The 20,925-nt window shown below is 46.1% G+C and overlaps 1 protein-coding gene across 2 annotated transcripts in view; it reads right to left on the reverse strand.

The window, feature by feature from the left end:
* KCNH2 (potassium voltage-gated channel subfamily H member 2) overlaps positions 1–20,925 on the reverse strand; it is a 1,950,790-nt gene that overhangs the window by 976,465 nt on the left and 953,400 nt on the right. For both annotated transcript variants that reach the window (XM_078662767.1, XM_078662768.1), the window contains one exon: positions 11,664–12,098. In XM_078662767.1, the coding sequence (XP_078518893.1) occupies positions 11,664–12,098 (435 nt within the window). The remainder of the gene's footprint in view (positions 1–11,663; positions 12,099–20,925) is intronic.

Consider the following 20,925-nt stretch of genomic DNA (forward strand, 5'->3'; position numbering starts at 1 on the left):
ATTAAGAAGAAAATTTGATTAAAAAATGACACAAAATATCGAAACTGTTATTGTTATTGGTATTTGTATAGCGCATGGCTACCCGGAAGCATCCCAGCGCTGTGTAGATACGAGTGGGTGGGAAGGGCTCTAGATGAACAGCCAGGTCTTCAGTTGTTTGCGGAATTTCAGGTAGTTGGGTTCACTACGTAGTTGCAACGGGAGAGTGTTCCATAGTCTGGAGGCATTGAGTGAAAAGAGCCTGCCAACACTTCTGGCCTTCTTAGTCCTGGGAATAGTCGCTAGATGGAGTTCATTCGAGCGGAGTGCCCTATTTGCTCTATATGGTCAGATCATCGCCCTGTTGATTGGTGGCCCATGATCGTTGATGGACTTGTGTGCTATGCAGAGTGCTTTGAAATTTACTCTCTGCTGCACAGGGAGCCTGTGGAGCGAGCGCAATGCTGGTCTTGCTGAGCAACGAGTGGTGGTATCAGTAAGCAACCTTGCAGCACAGTTCTGTATGACCTGTAGTTTTGAGATGACCTCCTTAGGGGCCCCTAGATAAAGGGCATTGCCATAATCCAATCAGGACAAAATGAGGGCCTGGGTGACTAATCTTTTAGCGAGAGGGGGTAAGAGAGGGAGGACCTTACAAATAATTCTGAGAAGGCCGTAGCACGAGGCAGCTGTCTTTCTTGCCTGGGTTTTGAAAGAGAGGTTTCTGTTTTGGGAAAGGGCAATGAACCCATCGAGGATGGCCAGAGGGTATTTATACAGAGGCTCGATTGTTCACCCAGGATCATGAGTTCTGTCTTCTCCCCGTTGAGATTCAGGTGGGAGAGAATCATCCACTTTACTACCCCCTCCAGGCAGGGTTGGAGGCCCTTAGCTTGTTGGCAGGGGTGGCTCAGCACTACGACCAATTGGGTGTCGTCGGCATAGGTAACCACGTGTATTCCAAATGGGGCTACTATATCCGCTAGTTGAGCCATATATGCATTAAAGAGGGTGGGACTATGCGAGGAGCCCTGTGGGACTCCGCACCCTAATGGCATGGTTCTTGAAGTGAGGTTGTTTTGGAAAACCTGAAAAGATCTTCCTTCTAAGAAGGATTGTAGCCATGTTAACGCTGTTCCGGACACTCCTGCCCCCCTAAGGCGGTGGATCAGTCGAAAGCCGCGCTTAGGTCCAGGAGGATGATTGCAGCTGTACCTCCTGTGTCCAGGATTTTCCTGGTTTCCTCCACTACTGATAGTATGGCGGTTTCTGTCCCCTGACCGGGGCGGAAGCCCGTTTGAGAGGGGTGAAGGGCTCCACTACTTTCGAGGAAGGCCGAAAGTGCCCAGTTGGCATGTTTTCCTGCTATTTTACCTGAAATGGGTCGGTAGTTGTCTAGATCCATGGGATCTAGGTTAGGTTTTTTTAGCAGGGCGCGGACCATTGCCCTTTTCCACTCAGGGCGGACCGTACCAGTGTCAAAGGAGGTATTGATTAGTTGAGTTGCCAAAGGGGCAATGGTAGGTCCGACTAAAGCTAGGATGTTCGGGGGCGGGATCTGAGGGGGAGCCACTTTTTAATGATGACAGAGAGGAGAGGAAGGATTCCTGAGTGAGAGGTGGGAAAATACTCAATTTCGGTCTGCCCATTTGGGACCCGACAGGAATGTCTATGCTTGAAGTGTTTGTGTCCGAGTTTTCTTGAGGCTAGTATTTGAGGATGTTCTGGATTTTAGTGGAGAAAAAGTTGGCCAATTCGTTGCTACGGTGACTGGTGGTGTCGGGGGGGGGCCAAGGGACCAGGATTCTTCATAAGTTTAGTGGCAATATGGAATATTTCTCTGGGGGAGTTACTGGCTGCTAAGATTTTTCCTTCGTAGAAGGAGGCCTGGGCTGCTCTAATTTCCTTTTTATAATGGCGTATGGATACCCTATGCTCTAGCTTTTTTCTGGGGGAAAAGTCTCTCCTCCATCTTCTCTCTGCTTTCTTGCACTGTTGCCTTAATGTGCGGAGTTTGGGGGTGTACCATTGGGAGTGTGTGGGGCCCGTTTTCTTATGGGTCGACACTTTTGGCAGCACCAGGTTGAGGGACCCCTCGATCCAGTCATGAAAGGTCTTGTTGTTGATCACAGGGTCCGTTGCGGGGCTAGGTTGCGATTTATTTTGTTCCGTTGTCCATCTCTCTGTGGAAAGTTTGGACCAGGGTCGGATTAGTGTGCGCGGCGGGGGGGGGAGTTTTTTTTGGGGGGGTGTCCAAAGAAGGGGTATTAAGAAATGGTCTGACCATGCAAGGGGGATGGGATTATTGCCTACTAGATTATTTAAGTTGGAGAAATTGGGGTCCAGGAGATGGCCTTTTTCGTGGGTGGGGAGATAAACCTTTTGAAGAAGTCAGTATATTGCTAGGTCCTGGGCTAGTTCGATGGCCGGTGCGGACGGAGGGTCATTAAAATGTAGGTTAAAACCCCCAAAAGGGTAAAATTGGGCGCGAGACTCGCGAGGGTCCCTGCTGTTTATAACAATGTTTTTGCGAACTGTCCTGTTGCTCCGGACGGACGATAGATAAAAATACCGGAGAGTGTGAGGGAGGGGGTAAAATCAATTACAAAGTTTGTGTTCTCACAATCTGATAGCAGGCTGCCCAGCAAGCGGCAGGTTAGATGGTCCTTATATATGATGGCAATTCCCCCACCCTTTCCGATCCCTCTGACAACTTTCTGGATTAGATATCCTGGAGGTAAGGTTTGGATGATGTCTGGCTCAGAGCTATCATTAAGCCAGGTTTCTGTCAAGAATAGAACTTCAGGGGCCTCGTCAATTAAGAGGATGGAGATTTTGATGGAGTGTTTGGGTAGGGATCTGCAGTTGAGCAGAAGAAGTTTGGATGTTGTCTTGCGGCAGGGAGGGGGGACCGAGGATGAGCGGATATCGAACTGACACTGAGGGCATCTATTTTGGGAGTTCTGGATTGAGATTGAGTGCGCGCAGTGTTGCTCCAGGGGCCTGTTCAGGTCTTTTAGCTGAGAGGCTGTATACTAGCGCCTGTAGCAGCAAGCAAAGAATACCTAGGCACACCGATTAGCATGTGATTCGAAACTTTCAGCCCACAGTCGAGTGAAGGTTATTGTGCAGAGCAACAAGGTCCCTCTATAAAGTGCAAATGTATTCTGTTAAAAACGTGTACAGTCATCAGACCCTAGATTTACATTCATAAACATTACACAACAAGATAAAACATATTTAAAAAGACACCAGTATTCACAATAAAACAGGAATAGGAAAAAGAAGAATTTGATGATGTTCAGGGTAAAAAGACTGTTTACAACTTGAAATTATAGATCATTCAGGCAATTGATCATGCTGGAGCAGATTGTAACATCTCTGGCTCTTGGTGGAGTATAACGGGATTAGGGGTGCCCTTCTTCTGATTGCCCAGCAAAGGCCCCAAAATTTCACAACTGCGCACCCGAATAAAGCTCTTGTGCCTGATTTCAATATGCGCAGGACCACTATAAAATATAGAGGTCCCAAGTCATCTACAGACTGGGGTTAACCAAATTTCCCCTTTATTTTACATAAGCTGTGAAAACAAAGATAACATGACCTATGGATTTGTGCGGGCATGGGCAACAAGGGCAGCCCTTTGGCTGGGCTTTGTTAGTCAGCCAGTAGTTTGTAAATGCATTAATTGGCAGACTACCATGCCTAAATTGAACGTAGAGCTTCCTGTCTGCCGATACCTTGATAATATCGAGGTAGCTTTCTAGGGATCGGCAGACTTTGAAGCTACTAAATTCCTCAGTCAGTCTGCCCTGATTACTAATTGAGTATGCATTTTGCTCAACCCAATCCCAGTATAGCAGTTTGATCTGACTTCTGGTATGGGTTGGTGGACAGGCAATATTGTGTCCTGAAAGGCCAATGCTGGATATGAGGCTTTTAATGTGATTGATCCAGCTATTTTATTTATAGTGTCTAGAGCGCAGAGCTCATTAAATGCTACGGCATAGGGTATCAATTCAGAGGTGGTAACCAATCTCTGCTAAAATAGCAGGGGTAGAAGCTTTGCCAGGTCACTAACAGGCTTGAAACCCATGTCAAGCTTTAATGGACAGAGAGGAGTGTTTTGCTGGAGAGATACCAGATTTCTAAGAAACGTATTCTCCGTTGCTGTGAGATCACTTGCTCTTACCATGCCCCACAGCTCTGACTCATAAAGGGCACTGCTCACAGCCTTGCAGCTATATAATTTCAGCGCCGGTGCTATTGGCTTAGTGTAGGAGAGTCAGTGTTCCTTCCTCAGAGCCCCGGTTACCTGTAAGAGTTTGAGGTGAGCCTTGTTGATGTGGTCTTCCAGGCCATACCTTCCGATAGTTTGATTCCCAGGTTAACGAAAGAGCTCACTCTCTCTAAAGGGGTGTTCTCTAGGAACAGATGTCCTTTAAAGGACTTATGGGGGTTCAGTAGCATTAGCTTGGTTTTAGTGGTGTTTATTTCCAAGCCCCTCCTGTCGCAGAAGAGCTTACATTGATTTAATAATTTCTGTAAGCCCATAGGAGTCTTTGAAACAAGGAGAGTGTTATCGGCAAATATGAGGGTGGTGATTTTTTGGTTTGCTAAGGTGGGTGTGTCTGCATAGAAGGTTGATAAAAACTCGGCCACTTGGTTGATGTAAAGTGAGAACAAGGTTTGAGTCAGGACGCAACCCTGTCAAACCCCCGTGATATTGTAATGTGATCTGTAACCTGTCCCTGACTACCCCATCTTACCCTGGCAAAATTCTCTTTGTGAAGTCTAATTAGAAGTACCAGGATTTCTGGGGGCATACCCATATCCCCAAGCACCCCCCCATAATTTGACCCTGGGGAAAAGATCAAACACTGACTTTAAATCAAGGAATGCGATGTATAGGCTTCCTTGTCCAGCAAAACCACCTTCCAGTGTAGCATGAGGAAGCGAAAAACCTGATCGATTGTGCCAGTTTTCCGACAAAAACCCGCTTGGAACGGAGAGAGGATATGATTCTCTTCCACCCAGTCCTGGACCTTTGCTAAACGCGAGCTGCTGAAGACCTTTTGGACACAATCGATCAACCTAATTGGCCGATAGTTGGAGGGCTTGGTCCTATCACGCTTTTTGAAAATAGGAATTACTTCAGCCCCTTTCTATAATGCTGAAATCCTCCCCCACCAGCTATATCGTTAGATAGGCTCATTATATAGGCTGCCCAGTTCTCCCTGTCAGAGTGAAAAAGGTCTCCGGGATGCCATTCGGGCCTGGGGCTTTAGCAGGTACAATTGCTTCCAGAGAGGCCAGGATTTCCTCTCTGGTGAACGAGAGGCCATTTGGTGGTGTAAGTCAGGCAGCTTTGGAACCCTATCTTGGCTGCAAAAGATGGAGTACAGGGCACCAAAATGATCTTGCCACACATTTGCGGCAATGTTATTAGCCAGAGGGGGTGACCTCTCGAAGTTGCCCTTGCTCACAAGTGCCCAAAACATCCTAGTATCTGGGTGTGAAATGGACTCCCAGAAACAGAATCTGGAAAAGAAGGAGGGCAAAGGTAAAGGGCACAGGGGAATAAACACAACTGCCAATGGTGAATTTCACTTAATATAAACCAAGACATATGGAGCAACAGTAACGGGTCAACAGTACAATTGCTACATTTGGAAAAGTGCACAGAATGCCGTGGAGCCCGTGTTTATGTGAATTGGATTGACATTCTGATCTTCCATTTTTGCGATATACCAGCTGTGAATATAAGGAGAGTGAAATAGTGTCCTCCTCCTATAGCTACTCGAGGATGTGACGAATCAGCCCCTAGATGAACAAACTGGATTACAATTTTCATCTGGAGAGTTTCTTACTAATTGATCAAACAAGGCAAATGTTTTTAGCACATCAAAACTTGTTTTTCCAATGGACTACACAATATAACCTGTTCCACATAGGTGACAACGGTGTGCCGTGATACATCGGTCTTTGTTGTGTGTGCATGTGTTTATTTATTTATTTTTTGTTAAGCTTATAAGGCGCACAGCTACCCAAAAAGGGTTTCCCGGCGCCATGACGGAACATCCAGCAGTGCAGGAACCATGCGTAGATGTCACTGATTAAACAACCAGGTGTTGACGTTTTTACGAAACCGCAAATAGTTTTCTTCTTTGCGGATGTAGGAAGGTAGAGAGTTCCAGATGGATGGACCTAAATATGAAAACGATCTTCCTTCCATTCTGGAAAGTTTAAACCTTGGCACATAGAAATTGGCTGCGGATTGAGATCGTAAGTGACGTGCAGGTGTATAAGGATGTACTAGCGCTTGCAGATATTTAGGGGCAGTACCAGCTTTTATCCTGAACATATAGCTCAGGGCTTTGAACTTGATATGGTTCTCCACCCTGAGCAAATGTAGATCCCGTAGATGCCCCGAGATACTGGATGTTTTTGGAACTCTACAAAGCAACCTGGCAGCCAAGTTTTGGATTAGCTGCAATCTATGCACCACAGCCTTGTTTGACCCAAGGTAGAGGATATTACCGTAGTCAAGTCGAGATGTAATAAGAGCATTGACTACGGTTTTTTGGGTGGTAGTGGGAAACATCCAAAGAATTTTTCTGAGCCATTTCAGAATGGTAAAACAAAGAGCCACCACTTTGCTAGTTTGTTGGTTCATTGACAAAGTACTGTCCACAATAACCCCAAGGTTACGGACATGACAAGTCGGCACAGGAAGATTGCCCATTTGAGTGGGCCAGTGGAGGGAATTCCACAGGTCTTTGTATTTTCCCAGAACGAGAACCTCCGTCTTGTCTCCATTTAGCTTTAACTGGTTGCTGGTCATCCAGTTGAATATATCACTAAGACCTTGTTTAAGGTGTGAGGGAGCCGATGGACTGGATTCAGAAAGAGAAAAGGTGATTTGTGAATCATCCGCATAGGTCATAAGGGTGAGACCCACTTTGTCAGCTAGGTCTGCTAGAGGTTTAACATATAAATTGAAAGACAAAGGGCTCAGAATTGAGCCCTGGGGTACTCCGTGAGATGAAATAAATCTTTTGGAGCATGCTGAGGCTGACATAATTTGGAAGGTACGGTTTTCCAAAAAGGAACAAATCCACTTTAGTGCTTCCCCACATATACCAGTATTTTCCAGTGTGTTTAACAGCTTTTTGTGTGAGATGGTGTCAAAGGCCGCACTGAGGTCTAATAAAATGAGGGCAGCTGTTTGGCCTTCATCAAGGAGCTTACGGATCTTTTCTGTGACTCCCAAAAGTGCTGTTTCAGTGGAATAACCGGCCCGGAATCCGGATTGAGAGGGGTGAAGGATATTATTGTTTTCAGTAAAATGGACTAAGACTGCATGGACGTGTCTTTCAAGGATTTTCGAAAACACTGGAAGGAGTGAAATGGGTCTGTAATTAGATAATATTTCTGGATCAGCCGTTGGCTTTTTCAATAGAGGGTTCACCATTGCGTGTTTCCACAACGTGGGAACAATAGATTGTAACAAGGAGGTGTTCAAAGTATCCAGGATTACCTCCAAAGGTGGAGAATCCGATTGTTTTAATAAATTTATGGGAATTGGATCTATAGGAGATCCTGATTGAATGTTATTTAATATGGTCTTTAGGCCATCCATTGTAATAGGAGGCCAGCACTCTAAGGTGTCTGTGGCGACAAAGGTGGATTCCGTATCATCAAGACTAGTGGTGTCAGGCTTATTGCTATTTATTTCTAGGATTAGATTGTCAGTTTTCCCAATAAAGAAATGGGCGAGATCCTGACATTGTTGCTCATTTAGAGGTCGAGCAGTTGCAGTTGTTTGAACACCAGCCAGTTCTTTGACAATATTAAACAAGGTTTTTGGACGATTTGTCACTTCCATAATGGTTTTAGACACATATAATGCTTTAGTTTTCATAAAAGAAGCATGATATTTATTTCTTGCATTGTTCTAAATCACCTTCCTTTCGGGTGAATAATTTTTTCGCCATTGTCTCTCTAGTGCTTTGCACTTTATCTTTTCCACTTTTAATGATTCATTATACCATGGGGCTGGGGGGCGATGGTTATTTACTTTTATATGTGGTGTAGGCAAGCATAGGTCAGCGGCTTCACAGAGCCACGCTTGAGTTGCCTTTGCTGCACTTTCCATATTTAGGCCTTTTGGGGGTGGGTTTCCACCAAGAGCATTATTGAGAGTTGAAAGGTTCAAGTTTTTCCAATTTTTTCTTGATATTGTCTGGGTAAAGACCTGAGGAATTACTAAGGCTGGTAGTTCAAGACTAAATTTAACTAAGAAATGATCTGACCAACAAATGCGGATTGCAGGATGGCATACCAGCTCAGTGAGACTCGAAAAGATAGGGTCCAGTAGATGACCCGCTTTGTGAGTAGGGCCAGAATTAAGTAGCTTGACGTTCAAGGCTGCTAAATCGTCTATCAAGTTGGCACGGGGAGTGTTGGATAAGTCCTCTAAGTGCATGTTAAAATCCCCAATGTTTCGGCCTATATGTTCTCTATTTTTCCATAAGCATGGATTTCGGTGTTTGTCTTTATATGCAATATGTATGCCTGTGTATGTGATGTACTTCAGATATGAGCCTCTTCGATGTGTTCCCTGTGACATGTCGGCTGATCACATGCTCTATCAGCCGTCTTTGTCCACCTTTATTTCCAGGGTCCTGCTTTGTGTGAGCGCTCTGCTTGTTCTGTTGGCTGTATGTTTAGTGCGTGCCTACTTTGTTTGTACTGAGGTTACCATCTGCTCTAGTTCCGCCTCTGGTTTCCACTTGCTTTACTTGATAGGTGTGAGGGAGCTGCCTGCAGTCCTTATCTGCAGGTGAGTCTATTGTCAGCTTTACTTGTTCAGTGAGGTCTCTGGCTGCCTGTTCGTACGACTCGGTGCGGTCTCTGCCTGCTGTACTTGTTCAGTGAGATCTCTGGCTGCCTGTTTGTTGTACTCGGTGCGATCTCTGCCTGCTGTACTTGTTCAGTGAGATCTCTGGCTGGCTGTTTGTTGTTCACGGTGCGGTCTGTGCCTGCTGTACTTGTTCAGTGAGATCTCTGGCTGCCTGTTTGTTGTACTCTGTGCGGTCTCTGCCTGCTGTACTTGTTTGGTGAGATTTCTGGCTGCCTGTTTGTTGTACTCGGTGCGATCTCTGCCTGCTGCACTTGTTCGGTGAGATCTCTGGCTGCCTGTTTGTTGTACTCTGTGCGGTCTCTGCCTGCTGTACTTGTTCGGTGAGATTTCTGGCTGCCTGTTTCTAGTTCTGAGGGTAGTCTCTGCCTGCTGTACTTGTTCAGTGAGATCTCTGGCTGCCTGTTTGTAGTTCTATGTGGGGTCTCTGCCTGCTGTACTTGTTCAGTGAGATCTATGGTTGCCTGTTTGTAGTTCTCTGTGGGGTCTCTGCCTGCTGTACTTGTTCAGTGAGATCTCTGGCTGCCTGTTTGTAGTTCTCAGTGCAGTCTCTGCCTGCTGTACTTGTTCAGTGAGATCTCTGGCTGCCTGTTTGTAGTTCTCGGTGCGGTCTCTGCCTGCTGTACTTGTTCAGTGAGATCTCTGGCTGCCTGTTTGTAGTATCCGGTGCGGTCTGTGCCTGCTGTACTTGTTCAGTGAGATCTCTGGCTGCCTGTTTGTTGTACTCCGTGCAGTCTCTGCCTGCTGTACTTGTTCGGTGAGATTTCTGGCTGCTTGTTTGTTGTACTCTGTGCAGTCTCTGCCTGCTGTACTTGTTCAGTGAGATTTCTGGCTGCCTGTTTGTTGTACTTGGTGCGATCTCTGCCTGCTCTACTTGTTCAGTGAGATCTCTGGCTGCCTGTTTGTAGTTCTCAGTGCGGTCTCTGCCTGCTGTACTTGTTCTTTGTGAGGTCTCTGTCTCTTTATGGATTGATATGACGTATCTACTTACTGCGTGAAGTCTCTGGATGCTTTATGTGTGGAATGAGAGATTCCTGCCTCCTTTACTCCTTCTAAATTCCTCCTTAACCTTTCAAACTTACTCTATGTAACGTGTTTTCCCCTCAGTCCTGCCAAGTGCCACGCATCAGGCGTTAGACTAATGCATTTCATTGTGGTGCTCCGCATCACCGCACTGAAATGTATTGTCACGCATTTGCATAGTGTCTAAGCCTCATGAAGCACTACCTAAAACTGTAATATTGTGGTGTGGTAGCTGGCAGCACACCGCCCGTCCCTTGCGCGCGCTGCTCCTGCCGGTTTGGTGCTTGCAGCTGAGCTAAGGATGCTGCTGGCAGGCAGCTCACTGCTACATTGTATCAGAATATTTCCAGTGGCGTCACTCTCAGACAGCCTGACTTCATTGTCAGGTCCAATGGCTACCATCATCACAGCCGGGGCAGGACCAATCAGATTAAGTTGATTTACCTTAACATGTCTGGCGCCACAGGGGGGAGATGTCAGGTCCTGCTGCCGAAGGCAGGGAGATTGTTATGGGAGCATGAGGGTGGCACTTTAATCATGGCACTCGCGGGGCTGCCTCCCCCTGCTTCTCGCACCGGCCCAGGCTGCCGCGTGCAGTCAAAAATCTAATGTGACCGGCACCGCACCTAATTCAAGTACAGCAGAGCCTCACGTCACTGAGCAGTGACTGGCGTTTGCAGCGGCCGCACAGGAAAACAACGCAAAGAAAGAAAGAGGTAACGGTGTCTTATAGTCACCCCTAACTTAATCGGTGTTGCTTCTGAAAGCCCTAACTGCTGCCTTTGTTGGTGCTGCTCCAATGTGGGGTTCAGCGGGCAGAATCTTTGGGATGTCTGATGGGGCAGGATGTCAGAAAGATGGTTCAGCACATAAAATACATACTGTTGGTTCAACTATGGGGTGAGGGTATGAAGCAATAGCCAGTGTGAGTGTCTTTGGATGCCAGAAATATGCAGAGGCGTTATGGCCAATGACCAGGTCTTTGGTGGGTTGTTTGTGGTGTCCTGCATGAGAGAGAGAGTCAGGAGGAACACTCACTGGACAGCAGTAGACTCACAGAGGACAGCCCCGGACTAAGGAAGTGGGCGCTACAGTGGGTCACGGCCTAAACCTGCCTCTCAGAGTCCACTGCAGGCTAATGGTTCCCATTCCTGCAATACTAAACCTCCTCACAGTGTATCTATCCCCTTGCCACGGTCAAAACGGCTGTAGGTCCCAAGCTAGTACGGCCATGATTCCGACTCTCTGACTCTAAGGTAGGGGTGGCACCTCTGCAGGCACAGTGTCTTGGGCCACATGGTGAATTTATACGGCTGCGGGCAGACACACCAGAAGCACATTTGGGAGAGCTCAAACTTCCACCACAGAGGTATGTGGGTATTGCCCAAAAGAAGGTGGCATCCTTTTCATTTAACACACAAAAGGCTTGGCATTTCTGAGCAGCTGCAGTAGTGCCTGCCTGCTGTCTGTTACTGAGGATTGCAGTCACACAGTCAGTGTCCGGTTACTGCCCTTCTATGTCTGGTGCTTTGCAGCAGTTTAAAGATAATAATTAGAATTTCTTGGGGCTCAAATGGGTGTAACTTCTGGTATTGATACGTTTCCCTCATCTTCGTTACTTGATTTTACTTGTGTGAAAGTGTCACTCATAGTTGTTGAAATATCGGTCATAATTACACTGAAATTATGAAAATGTCACACATAAGCAATCTGAAACCTTTGTAGCTATGCCCCTTACCTGTACTGGATTGCCAATTGCGGATCTTTTTGTCCAAGTCGCACTTCATGGCCTCAATATCATCCACAGACGAGGCTCTCCTGACGCTGTAGCAGCTCTCGCGAGACCTGCTGCGAGTGAGGCTGCAATTGGAGAAGGACATATCCAGGTTCAACCGGTCCTTGTCGTGCCGAGGGGAGGAGTGAATCACGGGGTCGACGGCCTGCTCAGCCTCCTCTGAAGCCTCCTCCTCGAGGTTCAGCAGCGCCTTCTGGTCTTCGGGTTGGGACCCTAGGCAGCTGTCCCGTGGAGTCATCTCCTCCATGGCCAAGGACTCACTGCTTTGCTTTGAGAAGTCCACTACCACCGCCTCGGGGTCCTCCTGTGGCAAGGACTGCTTGCTGGCTGTGAGGGCCAGCAGGGCCGGCAGTTTCAGCTTGAAGGACTTCCCACGACCTGAGGGCGAAAAGGAGAGTCAGCGATAGGGCATCTTACAGGTAACAAAAGAGCCCTCCGTGGTCTAGGTCACACTAGTCCCAAAAGGCACTATACGCACAAAACATATTTCCTACATAACACAATTGGAGTTCGGGGCCTAACTCCCTCATCTTCATAGAAGAAGCAGGATAGCATCTAAATAATGAATACAACTACAGACCCTGAATTTCCGCAGTATTTCCAATTGGGTCAATGGCCTCTTGGCACACAAAATTCAAGTGTACAAAAGTAAGCAAATGCAGATCTTCACAAACGCCAAACTAGGCGGTTGTACTTAATTTTCATATACAGCAAAAACAGCCATACATTTCACCATCACAAAGATGTGATGTCCACACAGTTTTTCTTTCAGAGACACCACCATCAGCTTAACCTTCAAAGACCAAAAATGTATATGCCCACATTTATCATTGCCCATAACTACTGACTATAGAATCCACATAGAAATCTAAAATATTTTTGGGGAAAAAATAAGTCATGAGATCAGAGAAGCACGAGTGATACCCCGTCTTTAAAAAGCTGCTCACAGCAACACACCCTGCAACACAGCATTGCATATGCATTTTGCGTCTTAAAGAAGGAGTAGCATAAGGACATAACAATACTTTGATGAGTGTGGTGTCATCTAGCGCAGAAGGTAAAATCTAAAACTTCTTACTGCGTACTCAATTTGTAAAAAAAAAAAAACGTAGGACCTCATCAGGAGTTCACTTCCTCCTGTACTGCCCATTGCCATTGTCAGTACTGCCCATTGCCACTGTCAGAGCTGCCAACTACAGTAACAGCAGAACTACCAACCATCATGCTCCTATAGTTGTGACAATTTTGACTATTCCAGTTCCTCAAAGCTATAAGAACAGCTTTGGCAGCAGGTATTAATCATATTTAATGCTATTAATAAACAACTGTTGTTGTGCTCATCACTTAAATTAGACAAACAGTGGCAACAGGTGGCAGGCTTTCATAAGTGGCATAAACTGACCAAAAAACGTTGCCACGCTACACCGAGTTCCGCAAGCAGCAGAGTGCATTAGGTTACACCATTCGCACTGGTTTTTAGCGCCAGGTGTTTGTCCCGCGCTGAAAATTCAGTGCGAATGGCACCATGACTATTGTTGCTTGTTTCTGATGCTTGAGTAGATGTTCTACTCGAGCGGCAGCTTCCTAAACGCGAATGTAATGTTTCTTAACACAAGCAGAAGGAGCCATCTGTGACCGCACGCATAGAGAAATCTCACCAGGAGGTGGTCTGGAGTAAGATTTTCCTTGGTCGCGCTCGCCAACTTTGGTGAGTGAGAAAAAAACTCTGCCCCGCCATTCAGAGCAGTGTTTTTGGGAACTCTACGCGCTGCGCGGAAAACTCCACAAACTCCATGAGTGGAGCGGAATTTCATGCCAAGGCCTACAATTTAGTGCAGGTGCTGAGCACCAGAAATCACCGGCTCAAATTAAGCACTGCGATTACTTGAATGCGCCAAACATAGAGCAAGCACTAATCCCTTGATATGGGTAAACTATGATCCTCCGGGTGGAGTGGGTGAAATCTACACTGTACACTCTTAAGGGGAGACCAAAGTTAATTAGCGGATTTGCTTTTGTCTACATGAAGCTAGCAATGTAAATAATCTGAACAAATTATAACTGATGTGGATTACAAAAAGCTCACAACCAGTGTTGTAGCTCTCAATAGAACAGCAGTTGCTGTGGTGCATGTCCCGAGGGTGTGAGACTCCTTTGCACCCCAATTATGGCTGTCTTTAACTACACCAATAGAGAAAAAAAGCCCACTGTTTTGTTTGCTCCAGGGCCCAACCCCAACCGTGGTACAACACTGCCAACACGGATAAGCACTGTGGGAAGTTGGCATGGGTAGGCAGGGTAAGGAGGCGGCATTCGTGGACATCATAAGAAGTAGGCACTGATGAGCAGTGTGGACAACTAGCACTTATGGGCAATATAAGCAATTGTGATTGGGAAGCAAGTGTACGAACTTCTCCAGGTGGACAGTGTGAAGTGTTTGCACAAGTAGTGAACATGTGAAGCTCGCTGCTAACACTGGTAGGCAGTGTAAAGGGCATGCACTGGTGAACAGTGAAAAGTTAGCACTGGGAGGACACGTGAAAAACTCATTCTGCGGCGCAGTGCGAGCGGCTGGCATAAGTAGGTAATGAAATGTCCCAGCGTGCCTGGGACCGCAAGGATCACGACCCTTGTGTGCTTAACGCCTTTAGCGAGCCTGTCGCCGGCTGCAGCAAAGAGAAACAGAACAGCTGACAGGCAGAAGTTCTGTTTACACCAAGGCTGACAGGGCCGCTCGAGTAATCCTCACTAAGAGATCCGGCTCCTGAAGGCTGCCGGGACGGACGTGAGGTGGCGCGGAGAATCCCTTCCAGAAAGGATTATTGCATGGGTTTAGGACCTGCCTGCCCTGCTGCTCTGATGACGAGGCAGAGGGAATGAGCAGCACCGGAAGGAGCGCGAGAGAAGCACACGTCATTTGGAATGTTGCCTGAGACTGAGGTGCTTGGAGAGGCGGGCTGCTAACAGGCGGCAAGAGACATGGCGCCGTGGAGTTTGCAGGGGGGTGTAATACTCAGTGCTTTAAATGGGAAAAAATAAGTGCAGGTACTCATTAAAATGAGCTAGAGGTGTAATGAGGGGGCGGGGCTAGGGGCGGGGCTAAGGGCACGACCTGATGATACTTAACAACTTTTATATTAGTTGCAACACATACCAAAACACATGAGAAATGTGTTTATAAACAAAGCAGGTTAACTTTACTCAAAATGAAAGAGAAATGCGATAATATGTTAACATTTCCTTTTTTTTCGCAATAGTTGCACCTTCTTAATGTCATACTGTTCATTGCTGTTTGACACAATACTATATATTTTTGAGCACACGAGTAGGAAGAAACTGAAAATACCCCCACGTCGCACCAAAGCTCTTATGGCACCAAGCAAATGTATCAGTATCAGTATCAAAAAGCTTTATTCGATTTTCAGAATTAAAATCATGAAAGCATACATTGAAAAGTGCCGTAACATTAATTGTACATAATGCAATTGTAACGTTCGCCGAAATTAAAAATCTTATTATACAGTACCATATATATAAAAAAAGCCTAATATTCCAATAAAAAACAGGAAAAGCTAAAAGTCGGATTCAATCTCATGGTCATTACATTGAATTCCGGAACTTAATTACAAGTTTTAACCCCTTCGACGCTAATGACAAGGTCAGCTTGTCATGGGCGTTACCTGCGCTGCGCGCATGACGAGCTGACCTTGTCATGTAACGAGGGTTTTTACATATCGCAGCGCACAGCGGGAAAACCTGCTAGCGCGCAAGCGGTTAAAAAGCTTGATACAGCATGGATGACAGAATCATTTTCTAGCTGTTGTAGCCTAATGAATGCTATTCTGCAGGTGCGGATCCCCCACGCCCTTAAAATTGGTTTCAGAAAAGCCCCCCTTGGTACCAGGTAGAATTTGCAAAATAATAAACAATGGATATCGGGTTGAAAAGAGATATCATCACATGGCATATTAAGTTTTCCCTTTACCAGTTGTTACAATCTGGGAGGGTGGTCAAGCGGAAAAATGTACCAAGCCTGAGACGGGTCAGTAACATACGAGCGTAGCAGCTCGGTTGAGTTAGAAGATACCGTTGAGACCCTTCATGGATGGTAATTTGCTGGTATCCGATAACTGTGGTTTTAACTTTTTCCAAGCCCCACCTCTTGTTAGCTAGATGGTCAGGGGCCATCTTTTTTAGTGACTTTCTGGCCACCACTTCCATGCTTAATGGCCTTGTGAAATACTCTGGGTGTCCCATCTCAGTCAGCGTATTTTTTACATAAGTGAACCATTTGATGTTGCTTGCACCGTCGAGATTAAGTCTCTATTTAGTGTTGTCTCAGGGGTGACCCATACCTTATGCCACAGTAGTATGGGCGCGATTTTTATAACATCTGAGATGTAGGGTAGGCCCAGTTTGATGTGTGCAATGTAGGTGGCTGTTGACTTAGGGGCCCCTAATAAATATCGGAGGTACTGGTTTTCACTTTGCTGTATCAGTTGGGCATTTTCAATCCCCCAAAGACATGAGCCATATATGGCTGTGGAAATACATTTCGCCTTGTAAATTAAAATCAGTTCTTTCACAGGTCTACCCCCTAATTTGGCCGCAAAGTTTTTCAGAGCGCCTATTGCCCGGGAGAAGGCTAAATGTCTGGCACTCATTGCTGCATGTCAGTTGCCCTTCCTATCGAAGTTTATTCCTAGGTAGGAAAATCGATCTGTGGTCTTGATCCTCCTACCATCAAGGAAAATTGGGCAGGGCACCCTCTTTGTCCCAATGCCACATGCCATGGTGTATGTTTTTGTGGTATTAACTTTTATCCCTCTGTCTCTCATAAAGATAGTAAATTTCCGAACAGCCCTCTGCAGGCCGACCGTGGTTCGAGACATGATAGCGGCATCATCCGCGTATAAGAATAGTGGCGCAGATGTTCCCATAATGGTTGGGTAGTCATATTGTGACTCCCTAAGGTGTTGACCAATGGAGTTTATGTATAGGGTGAAGAGAAGGGGTGCTAATATACTCTCACACCCCTCCTAATGGGAAACTTGTCTGAGAACTCACCCATTCTGCCATAACGTACCCTAGCACTGGCACCTCTATATAATTCTTTAATAAATTGGAGGATTTGGCCGTCTATACCCATATCAGTTAGTATGGACCATAGTTTCTCGTGGTCTACACAATCAAAAGCGGAACTCAGGTCCACGAAGGTGACAAAGAGGTTTCCCTTTTTGGCCTGAGTGTATTTGGATATGACTAATGCCAGGTTTAATCCCTGCTCTATTGTGCCTTTACCCATTCTGAATCCATACTGTAAATTTGAGATAGCATCATTCTCTTCTGTCCATATTTGAAGCCTATTTAAAATTATACGGCCCGCTACCTTCATTAATGCATCAAGTAGCGAAATTGGTCGGTAGCAGGTGGGGTCATTTCTGTCCCCTTTTTTGAAGATTGGGACCACTATTGCTTTGGACCAGGACGGTATGAACCCATGGTGGTTTGCGTTATTTATAACGTTTGTTAGCATGGGAGCCCAAAGATCGATCTCAGTTTTGTAAACATATATTGGGACTCCGTCCGGGCCCGGAGCTTTACCTGAGGGACTTTCTTTAATAGCCTTAATGACCTCCTCACACTTAAAGGTGATGCCTAGCGGGAATAAGTTAGGTGGGTTATCATCGTGTTCAATGCCCGTCTTCTCATTAATAGAATTCACAGGGGCAAGGGGATTAACTTTGTCATAAAGATGTCCGAAGTGATTCACCCAAGTTTCTCCATTGATAGCTATGTCTATTACATCTGTCTCTTTATTCTGCAGGCAGGGAACATTGACCGCTTTCCAAAAAGCCGTGTTATCCTTACTTTTTGATGCTTCGTACAGAGCCGACCAGGCCTCTTTCTTCAATGATAATTTCCTAGTTTTGAAATCTGTTTGATACAACTTTCTGGCTTGGCGAATCTCCACGGGGGATCTTGGTGATGCGTGCAATGCCATTTTCAGAGCTGTGAGTGCTTTAGTACAGCTGTTATCAAACCAACCCTGAGGTCTATTTAAATCTGGTCGGTATTCCCTAGTTAATAACTTTTTCAACTCTGCTTGGATTTTTAAAAATGAGCCCAAAACTTTTGATGTTTCCTCAGTTTGTGACAGACAAATGTGCATATCTTCGTGGGTTTTTAATATTAAGTTTTGTATTAGTCCAGCGGGTTCCACCTTGTCCCATTACACAGAATATCCATTTCTGGTTGCTAGGTTGATCACAGGTTGGTATAAGAATTTACCCTCTGAGGTCTATTGGCGCCCTTTAATTTTTACATTAAAAGAAATTGAGTAGTGGTCACTAAAGACGACGTCAAGTGTTTCCCATGATGATACTATCCCTGCGTGGGTTGTGGATAAAAGTGTAAAATCAATCGTTGAGTTACACCCCCTCCCGTGGAAAGTTGGCTGAAACGGGATAATTGAAGTGCATAACTCATTGACAAATGACAAATTAAAATGGAAAATCATGTTGTTCAACATGTTGGCCAGTTTCGAGTGAGTGAAGTGAGTGGGGTTGTCATCCTTATGCTCGCCTAGGCCGCAAATGCCCGTCGAACCATTGGGACAGACAATACAATTGAAGTCTCCCACCCAGATCAAGGCCATCTCCCCTACTTTCTGGTCCTTAAGAGTGGTAACACTGTACATACGTTTGTTAATCACCTTTTCCATAATGTTTATTGGCACATTATTATAAAAATGTATTAAAACCATGTTCTTTACATGACCCCATCTGATTGTTAGGATCTGACAGAACTCGGTGGTCATGTACCTAAGTACTTTAATCCCCCCTGTGATAGAGACATATGTACACAGGCCCCCTTTATTTCTCCCCTGGGGGCTTACTAAGGCAGGTGTGTGAACGGTCTGGAACCAGAGTATGTGTAATCCCTCTATAGTCCAAGTTTCCTGAAGGCAGAGTATGTTATACTTGGTGACTATGTCTAACCATGGTTGATGGGTCACTTTGTTTGTCAGACCTGTGACATTCCAGGATAGGATATTGTGGCTGGATTTTATCCCCGTGGGGGCAGGGTTATCAATGGTTTCTCTGGCTGTTGCAACCCTGGTTAAAGAAGGCGCTATCTTAGTTTGATGTTCAACTTGGGGCCTAAGATCCATAGGTAATTTGTCCAGTTCTTTCTGGCCCGGATGACGTGTTACCCCTTTCGCCGCTTTTTCCTCGTCCCTGTTTTTGGTCCTAGCCCTGCCTAGGGATACATTACTCTGCGGGCTGTTTACATCCTCTGGAGGCAAGGGAACAGTTACTTGAAGTTTCCCCTTCAAATCATTCCTCGTCTGTCAGTCTAGATCGTCCAGACCTGATAAAGCCTCATATCGATTACCTAGGGGGATAGACCATTGTGAGGAGTAAGCTGCGTGTTGTTGTCTGCAGTATTGGTAAGGGAAGGACCTGTCTAGATATGGTTGAAGTGGGTAGAAGGCCGCTCGTCGACTGAGAGGCCTAGGGGTTTGGGTTTGGGGGATGCGTCTGGGACTCTTGAAGTAGGTCCAGTGTCCCGAGAGGTCAATAGAGATTGGGGGTAGAAATAACTCAGGTCGCGAGTTGATATTCCCCCACCTCCTCTCTCTGAGTACCAGTCCACTATATGGGTGACTACCCTTTGGTCCCTAAAGTTAATGATTAGGACGTCCCCCTCTATATCTTTAGGACTAGTCTTCTCACAAATACAATTTCGCCATTTATATTGGGGGGCAAGGGTCTGTTGTTTCTTAACCAATAAATTGCTTTGTTTTTGAGTTCTAGGTAACCTTCCGTCTTCCCTGCTGCCAACTCTGGGACCCCAGTGAGTACTATGACGTATGGAGCAGCCTCAGGTGGTAGATCTATATGCTGCCCAATACCTTTCAAATTCCTGTCCGGGGAATGTGCCCTGCTAGTGTCTACATTATTAATTTCTGAGATGTTCACATGTCCTACTGGTCTCATTTCCTTAGTTGACGTTGGGGGACTGTCTTTGTTAGCGGGCACCAGTATATTCTCTTTAGGAGGCAGTGGGATATCCCCAATGATGTTAAAGTCAGTAGGTTTCTGTCCACTGGTGTTGTGAGGCTGATTATGGCTGCCTTTTCCTTTAGTAATTTACTATTGGAAGTGGTTGCTTCCACTATGGTGCTCATTTGTTCACTCAGCCTCTTTACTCTCTCTGTGAGGGGCAATAGAAGAGATTTTACTAGGTGTTCTATGCTCTCTAGTAGGCCTTGGGTGGAGGTGGGCACAGGGGATTGTACTCCGTGCGTAATCTTTGGTACTAAAGTACTATAGCCCTTTAAGGGGCTTGTTTGAGTTCTAAGTGTTTTAGCACGTCTATCCCTATGACGATCCCCGCCCGCTTTCTCTTTAGTGTAACCCCTTGCCCTGGAGGTTTATGTTGTATGACATTTTTTTTATTCCTGGAATTAAGGTTGGGTGCCGGGATTGGTGAGGACTCCTCCATGGTAGATTCTAAGGAAGGGTCCAAGTTAACTGTATTAGTGTCGACCCCACTAGGAAGTTCTAGTATTGCCAGGCGGTCTTGTAAGAGTAAAGGAGTGCCGGGGTCACTATTTAAGTTATGTTCTATGAGTTGTGTAGCTGGAGAAATTACTGTTTGAATAGAACCCAAAGACGAACGTTTGTTGTGGTGAAGTTCTAGGGACATACGGTGTTCTGTAATTGCTATCTCGTGGTCTAATTTCGAGGCAGCCTTGGTTAAAAAGTGGTCTAAAGTCCCTCTAATAGTCCCTCCCACTAATGGGTTCCTGCCTTTACTTAAGCGAGTTGTCTTCTTGGTATGGGATATGACCATACGATTTACAGTGTACAAAGAAAACAAATAGTGACATACACCAAGGGCACTTTAACTTCAGTAACTGATCTCAGTCATGAACCAAGTCTCTTACTTTGTGTCCCGTGTGATGGCGCCAAGGGGTGTGCCCCGACCCGGCCTCGTCTGGCCCCGGACTGCCACAGACGGCCCGCCCTTTGCCCGGGCTTAGCCCGGCGTGTCCTGCGCGTGTTCCCGCGACGCGGGGAGTATGCCCAATTTAAAGCGCCTCCGGGAGCGGGAGATGACGTGTGCGGCTTCTAATGCAGAGTGGGAGTTCAGGTAGGCGACCAGTGACCAGCGTCTATGGATGTAGCAGAGTGCG

The sequence above is a fragment of the Lissotriton helveticus genome, chromosome 10 (genome assembly GCF_964261635.1).
Source record: "Lissotriton helveticus chromosome 10, aLisHel1.1, whole genome shotgun sequence".
In the NCBI taxonomy this organism is placed as follows: Eukaryota; Metazoa; Chordata; class Amphibia; order Caudata; family Salamandridae; genus Lissotriton; species Lissotriton helveticus.